Source organism: Gobio gobio (assembly GCF_949357685.1).
Source record: "Gobio gobio genome assembly, chromosome: 21".
In the NCBI taxonomy this organism is placed as follows: domain Eukaryota; kingdom Metazoa; phylum Chordata; class Actinopteri; order Cypriniformes; family Gobionidae; genus Gobio; species Gobio gobio.
In genome coordinates this window covers 36363641-36373258 of record NC_137117.1, presented here as the reverse complement: position 1 = coordinate 36373258, position 9618 = coordinate 36363641, and the positions used below count along the sequence as shown (strand labels likewise).

General features: G+C 40.0%; 1 protein-coding gene across 4 annotated transcripts; it reads right to left on the bottom strand.

Annotated features, from left to right (window-relative positions):
* Nucleotides 1-5120: 5120 nt before the first annotated feature.
* On the bottom strand, nt 5121-8740 carry phlda3 (pleckstrin homology-like domain, family A, member 3). 4 transcript variants are annotated; one of them, XM_079801996.1, is made up of 3 exons: nt 8535-8740; nt 7972-8378; nt 5121-5920 (listed from the first exon to the last, which is right to left on the bottom strand). In XM_079801996.1, the coding sequence occupies exons 1-2, from the start codon at nt 8574-8576 to the stop codon at nt 7974-7976; spliced, it is 447 nt and encodes a 148-aa protein (XP_079658122.1). In that variant the 5' UTR covers nt 8577-8740; the 3' UTR covers nt 5121-5920; nt 7972-7973. The 4 variants fall into 4 exon arrangements, with proteins under 4 accessions (XP_079658122.1, XP_079658124.1, XP_079658123.1 ...); XM_079801998.1 differs by having other exon boundaries at nt 8499-8733; XM_079801997.1 differs by having other exon boundaries at nt 5121-5954; nt 8535-8733.
* Between the last annotated feature and the right edge of the window lie 878 nt (nt 8741-9618).

The following is a 9618-nucleotide window of genomic DNA, read 5'->3' as shown; positions in this document are numbered from 1 at the left end:
GAAAAGTTGTGATTTTCTAGACTGATATATTTAGGAACTACTCTCATTCCTGCGTAATAATCAAGGAACTTTGTGGCGTACCATGGGTGCAGCGGCACAGTGATATTACGCAGCACCTGAAAATAGGCTAACTTCTGTCAACATTATCAACGTGACAACCTGCTTGCACAGAGAGCGCTGGGGACTATTTTCAGGCGCTGCGTAATATCATTGCGCCACTTCACCCATGGGACGGCAGCAAAGTTCCTTGATTATTACGCAGGAATGAGAGTATAGTTCCTAGCCGTTTACCTCCAGTCTTTGTGCTAAGCTAAGCTAGCGGTGGGTGCGTCAGACAGAGTTATGGCACGCACGGAGATGAGAATGGTATGTATGTACTTATCTAACTCTGGGGGATACGGTGAGTAAGCTAAAGTCCCCAAAAGTTGGCGTGTTTCTTAAACAGAAATGTTTTAATAGGTTTAGTTCTAGTTAATGTTAATAACCCTGGGTAGAACATGATCATTTTGTTTTTATATTTTATTTCCTGACTCAGCAACTATGTACTAAAACGGAAAAGTTTGTCCACTGTGTTTTTCGCACACAGACAACAACATTCAAAACGATCCCCGTTCACACAGATCCACAAAAACGACTAACAACGCTGTATTATTCATGCCAGGCCAGTAGGTGGCGATGTCACTTTGTAAAGAAGCGCTACGACTGAACACATAATACATATGACGTCACTGTTTTCACAACTTCACTTTTTGTAGTTTACACGGAGACGATAACGGTATAATTTTCAAAAACGTGCACTTTGAAACACTTTTTCAAAAGTTAGCATTTATTAGGCCCTCCAAAACGCGCTGACGTGTAAATGAACGGCCAAAACGCATAAAAACCAGTTGAAAACAGTGTGGTGTAAACACCCCCTCAGTTACTTCCTGAAAACCAAACTCTCAGTAGATCTCAGTAGATATGAGCGTCCTTCACGCAGTGTTTATTATCAGAGCTCAGCTGTTGACCACGTTTCACATAGACATGCACATATGATGCTCTATTACTGCAGGTCACTTCCCTCATGATTGTGTGTGTGTGTGTGTGTGTGTTTATGAGTGTGAAGCCGTATCCACCATGAGCCGCCTCTTACCCCATTTAAACCGCAGAGACACACCTTTAGGAAAAGATGCCACAACATGTCCAGATGCATTATGTAACTGGGGGAGACTGTGTGTCTGCAAGTGTTTGTGACTTCAACAGGGACAAACTTACCTACTGCTGTACATTTGCGTTGAAATCCATTGTGACATAATATATTTAGAGTAAATAAATAACTACACAAATGCTCATTTATGGCTCTTATCTACTTGCCACAGAGCAAATTAAAGCTTAGCAACCTCCACAGAACTACCAGTAGCCTATATTTTGGTCTAATTACAGTTTAACACGTATATTTATACACACACATACACACACACTCAAAGAGGACTTTATTCTGAAACAGCTGTGCACAACCCAGCAAAGCCATTGCAAATGTGGCAAGGACCAGCATGCTGTAAGGAGGCTCTTGTTAAGGTTTTGCTGCCAGACTGCTGAGTCATCTCAAGACTGTGGCTTTTTTTAACAGAGCCTCCTCAGTAGCTCCGGCTCTGGGGTTTTCCACACACACAATCTGCCTATTATTGCAACACCACAGGCACAGCCCAGGGCACTAAATGGCCTGGAGACGAGACCAGAGCTACACTGGAAAGAGTAAAATATGGCAGGAGCTGTGCTGCGACCCACGGGGTGACTAGTGTTTAATGCTCCCTACACACTCAGAGTTCACTTCATTCGAGAAAATGTGTTGATTTGTGTCATGAAACGCAGAGACATGAAGGTTGGGGCTTCAAATATCAAGATTTCACACAGGAATTGGCTCCACTGAGTCCAGAAATTAATTGAACGTCTTTGGGATGTGCTGGAGGAGACTTTACAGAGTGCTGGACTCTTGCATTTGCAATACAAGATCTTGAAACTGACTCTAAATGTTGGGATGCTTTTCCATCAAGAGGTGCGTACATTTTTGGTCAGGATCTTGTCAATTGGTCAATTTGTGTGTGAAAATGATTCTTCATGCTCCATCTCAACAGTTATTTCACAGTTTGAACTGATGGATCTTGACATTGTCATCCTGGAATATATGGCCATGGTGTGTCTTCCTACATTTAAGAAATGAAAAGCTACACACTCCATCAATTAGGGTTAGAAATCTATTGCCACAAATATAACATGCTAGAAACATAATAATCACTGCAATCATGATCCAATCATAGACTCTTAAGCATTTGCCTATTTAAATACAAACAGTAACACAGTGTGTGTCTATGTATGTATATACACCGATCAGGCATAACATTATGACCTAATATTGTGTTGGTCCCCCTTTTGCTGCCAAAACCGCCCTGAACCATCGAGGCATGGACTCCACTAGACCCCTGAAAGTGTGCTGTGGTATCTGGAACCAAGATGTTAGCAGTTAAGATGTTAAGCCCTGTAAGTTGTGAGGTGGGACCTCCATGGATCGGACTTGTTTGATCAGCACATCCCACAGATGCTCGATTGGATTGAGATCTGGGGAATTTGGAGGCCAAGTCAACACCTCAAACTGGTTGTTGTGCTCCTCAAACCATTCTTGAACAATTTTTGCTTTGTGGCGTTGCATTATCTGCTGAAAGAGCCACAGCCACCAGGGAATACCGTTTCCATGAAAGGGTGTACATGGTCTGCAACAATGCTTAGGTAGGTGGTGTGTGTCAAACTAACATCCACATGGATGGCAGGACCCAAGGTTTCCCAGCAGAACATTGCCCAAAGCATCACTGCCTCCGCCGGCTTGCCTTCTTCCCATAGTGCACCTGGTGCCATGTGTTCCCCAGGAAAGCCACACACCCGGCCATCCACGTGATGTAAAAGAAAACGTGATTCATCAGACCAGGCCACCTTCTTCCATTGCTCTTTTGTCCAATTGGCGCTTTCTGTGGTGGACAGGGGTCAGCATGGGCACCTGACCTGACTGGTCTGCGGCTATGCCGCCCCATACTCAACAAACTGAGATGCTCTGTGTATTCTGACAGCTTTCTATCAGAACCAGCATTAACTTCTAGAGCAATTTGAGCTACAGTAGCTCGTCTGTTTGATCAGACCACACGGGCCAGCCTTCGCTCCCCACGTGGATCAATGAGCCTTGGCCGCCCATGAGCCTGTCGCTGGTTCACCACTGTTCCTTCGTTGGAGTTGCAGTTTTGGAGATGCTTTGACCCAGTCGTCTAGCCACCACTGGCCCTCGTCAAACTTTTGATGCTCAAGAAATCTTTCTAATCATTATCAATATTTTTAGTGGATACTTTTTTCTTCAGGATTCTTTGATGAATAGAAATGTCAAACAACAGCATTTATTAATGCATCTTCGCTGAATATAAGTATTAGTTCTGGCAGTGTATATGAAATGTGTGTAAATATAAATTATATAATTAAAATATAAATAAAATGTAGAACCGTACGTTTATAAATATGCATATACTGTACGTACAAATATATGTATTTGTCTACTGATTAATTTATTGACTTTATTGATTATGTAATGGCCAATGCTTTGACAATACTATACAAGTCATGCCAATAAAGCTTGTTTGAAATGAATTGAATTGAATACATTAAAATATACAAATTAATATATTTAAACATATAATTTGTCATACTCAAAACCCCTAAATTTGTTGATAGTAGGCTATCAGTTGCATGTTTAATATGAAAATAAACATGATTTATTTATGTTTATCTTTAAAGGTGCACTATGTAAAAAATAATCAGTAAAATATCCATAAACCACTAGGCCAGTGTTATATATTTTGTACAGTTGAGTACTTACAACATCCCAAATGTTTCCAACTATTTGTAAATCGTGAGAAATTGCTATTTTAACCAAGGAACCGGGACGTGTGAGGGAGTCGCCTGTCGATTGCGTCATATCTGCGTTACCCTCGGTTTCTGGTTTTATTTTGCAGAAACGCTTTACTCTCACTGCAGTGTGAACAAGTGTCATAGCAGCCGCAGAACGAACGCACAGAGTAACGTCATAACGGCATTTTCAGCACACTCAGATGTATCTAATATGATAATCAGAGCTGCGTTACCTCATACTCATGACCGGAAAAGAAGAAATGGCGCCTGCAACTGTGTCATAATACAAGTCCTGCTGCTTGCGAGGCGTGTGTTGTGTTCATCTTATTAACAATCGCTCCAGTGTGTCAAGAAATGTTGTTTCAATGGCGGAAAGACGTCAGTACACACCGTTTTTCCAAGTTTTCTACTAACTCTAGTCTCCTGACTGCTTTTTCGGACAAAACAGCAGATTCGCCGATATGATTGGTCAGATCGCCTGTCAATCAAACTTGCGGCGAAGCATGAATTGCGTAGAAACAACATAAATATAACCATGTTGAAACCTCGACTCTTTTTATTTTAGTCAAACCTTATGTCGTATTCCCTGTCGTTTACAGTGCTTTCCAATGAACCTATACACTAATATTATATGGTTAGTTGCATATTGTTGTTTGCATTTAACATTGTTTTTCCCAGCACGCCGTTATTGGGTCACGACCCTATAAAGTTAAGAACCACACGTGAAAATTTCAGTCTGACACGAACTGAACTGTGCTCATCAAACGCTTAGTGACTTTGAACAGATCTTTCACAGTCTGTCGTTTTATTTAGTCATTTATAATGCTATGATAACAAGCGGGTTGTGGCATGTTTCAGATTAATCCTACTTCCCTTCACACCTCATTTTGTTAATGCAGGAGTGCGGCACTTAACTTCCACCGGTTCCTGCGCAACATCAAAACATATTCATCCTGACGAAAAAAGCCCTGTTTGACAACTTCTTTGATGGCCTCACAGTGAAACTGACAACTGAGGAAAGCAGGCAAGGCAGGACATTATTAGTCAGTGAGGCCATTGTCCGGGCATGTGCCGCAGAGGCACTTGAGGTTGAGAGTCGGGTAAGAGATTGAGACTCGCCTACAATGCTTCAAGTAAGCAATAAACTCCCTGCTGTTGCCTTGGGCCTCTACAAATGAATTAAGATGATTCAGATTACAATGCGACAAAATCTTCCTTTTTTATTTGGACAATGTGTGTCTAATGACATATTGAGCTTTGTGGGGGAAAAAAATAAACATAAACATTTCCTATAATACATTCTATATATATCTATTCTATTTTAACCATCACAGAGACAACTATTTTTTTACTTTTGGCAAGGGGTATGAAGGCAGAATACAGAGAAAATTGTAGTAATAACAGTGTTGCCCAATGGAAAACAACATAAAAAACACATCCGTCAAGTTTTCCATGCAGTCAGGATACATCCCAAGGAAAAACAGTGCTTTCCGTGCGATCGAAGAACCTTTACAAGGGAATGAATCCAGATTCTTTGTTCAAATACTTATGAAATGTTAAAGAGTGCAGCTCTGAGTCATACTTCATCTATGGTTAATGTCTCCTGAAGCAGCATCATGCTTTCAGTCATAATACTGAGCGTGTCCTCCATTTCACGTGAGGTAAAAATGTCTCTTAAAAGTGTAAAGTCGACACCAAAATCCACTCTGGCATTGCGAGGAGTGAAACTAGCGTTGAATTTTGGTGAAGAGTAATCCATTGGGTCTCTCTTTTCCTGTTGACTTGTGCAATAAAAGTGCATTAAAAGCACCCGCATGTACAAATCCATACACTGTGTCTGTGTGCACGGCAAAATGTGTCACTGTGAAAAAAGGTGGCAAAGAAAAGATTGAGTCTTCAAGCCTTTCATCAGGTGTTTCCTTAACACTGGGCCTTCATTTCCTTGTCCACAGTCTCTCCCTCTTTTGGATGCTGTGCTGTGTTTGAGCTGAGAAATCTGGGTGATACAATAATCACACTGCATTAGTGAGCTGTAGAAAGAAGTACAGGTGGATTCAGTTACATCACATCAGCAGACTAGATTTTTTTCATGCACAAATGTTGGACATGGCATAAAATCAAAATCTCACAAGGCCCATTTTGTGGAAATCTAATGGTTGAGTGCAATTCAATTGCACTCTTTTTTGTAATATACAGTATATATATATACATTAGTGCTGTCAAAATTAGTGTGTTAGCGCATTCGATTAATTTTTTTAGTTTAACGTGTTACAAATATTTAACACAATTAACGCAGCATCCGTTTTTTTTGTCATCCTTTGGCTAGCGTTACATTATATGATCACGCTCTTATTCATACAAATGATTTTAAACCGTTTAAAGGTGCAGTGTGTAGTATTTATGAGGCTCTATTGACAGAAATGCAATATAATATCCATAACTATGTTTTCAGTGGTGTATAAAGTCCTTACATAATGAACCGTTATGTTTTTATTACCTTAGAATGAGCCATTTCTTTCTCCATACACCACAGGTTCCCTTACAGTAAAGTCGCCATTTTGTGCCGCCATGTTTCTACAGTAGCCCTAAACGGACAAACTGCTCTACAGAGCGCTAGCTACTCTCTGCGGTCTCAAACGACGGCCTTTTTGTCCTGTGTCGGCCACCGTAGCTTCTCTATGTGTTTTGAAAGGGAGGGGTGAGCTGTTGCAATTTATAACCTCACCACTAGATGCCACTCACATTTACACACTGTACCTTTAACCGCGACAAGACAAAAGAGAACCCAGTGCTGTCTGTGAATGACCTGTCTGTGATAAACACACACACTGCACAGAAAGCCATGCAAACAATAACACAGAATTATGCCAAAATGCCCGTTTTGTCTCATAAGAGCAGTCTTAAATGAACGTAAAGTTATGTGAGAAAATTAGATGCGGCAGATCTTACAGTGAAAGCAACCTCATAAACCAGTTACTGATGTCTGTCATTAATGATAATCAAAGAACAAAGGTAACAGAGAAAATTGTAGCTTTAATAAGGATTAATCTATAATTAACTTATTATGCAGTTAAGAAAAGTGTTTGATAACTTGATTCATTTTCTGTATATTTCCTGTTAAGACAGGTAAGGCCAGAGGTAAATATGACATTTATTTTAATGGGTTTATGTGAAGGTTGTTTTAGGTTCACAAATTAAGTTTTTTTTTTAAAGCCTAATAAATGTTGAAATTGATATAGCTTTCAATTATACTGTAATTTTTAATGTCTATCATTAATGTTAAAATAAATTATTTTAATAGAGACATCAGCAGCAGTATTAGTGTCAGTGATACTGGCCTTCATTCATTAAAAGATGCAATTACAAAATATTAAAAACGGCTTAAACTATTAATTTATGTGTGTGTGTGTGTGTGTGTGTGTGTGTGTGTGTGTGTGTGTGTGTGTGTGTGTGTGTGTGGTCTGATTTCTCTGTTTCATTCAACTTTTGCTTTTTTATTATTATTATTAAAATGCGGAACCAAATGTAAAGGATTCTAATGGGATAAAATACGATTTTTAAATTTTGAATCATAAAAAAATCCGAAAGGATTTTATAACAATTGATGAACAGAGTGATTCAGAAACCCTGATGAATTGATGAATGACTTGCTAGTAACAGGTCAATCATATGGGGAGCAATTGGAGTTTTAGAATTTTCTTTAAATCTCATTTGACGTTCCACATGATCCTTTAATTGGTTCCAAATTATCATCGAAAATTCCAACTGGGAACTGGGAATCCTTTGTGATTATCAGGCAGCTATCATGCAAAATCTTCGGTAAAGCCTCTCAAAACGGCAAAAGAATATTTAGCCTATACACTAGAATATTTTTTGTGTCAGAGCGGACAGAGCGCTCTTTCATAGAGCCCAATCCAGCCTAAATGAAAAGCAGATGTTATTGAGGATAATTGATTCCTGAGAACACGCGAATGATTCTCCATGCTGCTAGGACACACACAACCAAACCTTCCAGAACAAATGTTGATCAGAATCAGTTGTCTTTACCCTCAAAGCTCGACGTCTCCCTCCCCGCAGCTGCCCAGATGTGACAAATGTCTGTTCCTGCCGGTCTGCACGGCGACGCGGTTTTTGAAGCGCACCAGCGCGAGCGCGATCTCCGCGTTCCACGCCGTTCCCTCCTGCTGGCACCTGAAGTCAATCTCTTTCCCTCCGTTCATCACGATGGTGAAGTACACCAGACCCCGTTTGTACTCCACGCAGTCCAGCGTGGTCATCTGCTCGAAGCGCATCTCTTTGCTGCTCTCGCCTTTACAGTCGTACAGCCGGAGTCCGTCCTCTGACAGAACGCAGCGCTTCTTCTTCCACAGCTGCAGAAGTCCATTACTCCTCTTCTCCAGATAACCGTCCTTCATGACTTTACACTGGTTCATTCTGAATAAAGGTTGCTGTGACTGTGAAACAGAAAGAAACGGGAATTAGAATCGGCGAAGCGTTCACTGATGTTTTCGCGTGGCGTTAACGACCGAATATTGCACGCAAACGCGCATAACCACTGTGCGCCCACTACATACACTATACAACGCCTTCATTTATTCGTTTCTCTCAACTTTAAAGGTTTCTGCTGAAGCCCGTTGTCGGTCATAACGCATCGTCGCTGCATTGCCGCCAGACAGCTCTGTGGCTAAAGATCATTTTCCGACTTTCATATATTGTTACAATCTACTTGGAAGTCCCGTAAGCTGGGCATGTTGGTACTTGCTCCTCTGAAAGCGACTCCTCTCGTGTTTCTGAAGGACTCCCCCCCCCATCCCCCGCCGTGACGTCACGGGGATTAGTCCTACTTTAACTGCACTCTGGAATGCTGCTTCTGCCTGATAAACATTAGCTTGTACGTCCATTCATGTCCTGACATCTTGAGAAGATCAGACGGCTTTTTGATGCAGTGCCTTTCTTTTATTCTATTGAATAACTTTGACTTGATAGTTGTCTGGCCCAGGAATTTTTTTTTCATGGATTACTATAGGCTATTGGTAACTCACAATACAACCAAAGGATCCTAATGGTAATTTATCCCAATACAACACAAAATTCAACACATCTTTTAGAACGCATAATTGACGATAGGACTTTATTACAACTTGACTGTGGCTATAGGACACCAAAAATAATCTTTCTGTTTAAAATTCCAAAAAGCTCTATACGATTTTCCCATGCAAACTTAAAAAAAAAAAGTTAAAAAAAATGATTTCTTATGAAAATTACACAATATCCAACAGACCTCAAGTCAACTATATACAGTATATCGCGATTAATCCCATCTAAAATAAAAGCTTGTTTACATAATATATGCATGTATATATTTAATAATTGTTTTAATATTTATATATAAAATATTTATATATAATATAAATTGATATAAATATATATGCAGTGTATGCATGCAAATATACTACATAATTATACACAATACAGTACATACACATATAAACACAAACTTTTATTTTGGATACGATTATTTGCGATCAATCGTTTGACAGCCTATATATATATATCACTCTAAAAAAAAGGTTCTGTATGGCACCAAAAATGGTTATTGGCTTGTAATAATAGGGGAACCTTTTTTAGTGCTATATAGCACCAATTTTGGTGCATCAGTGGTTCTTCAGCGGTTCTTCAGTGGTTCTTCAGCGG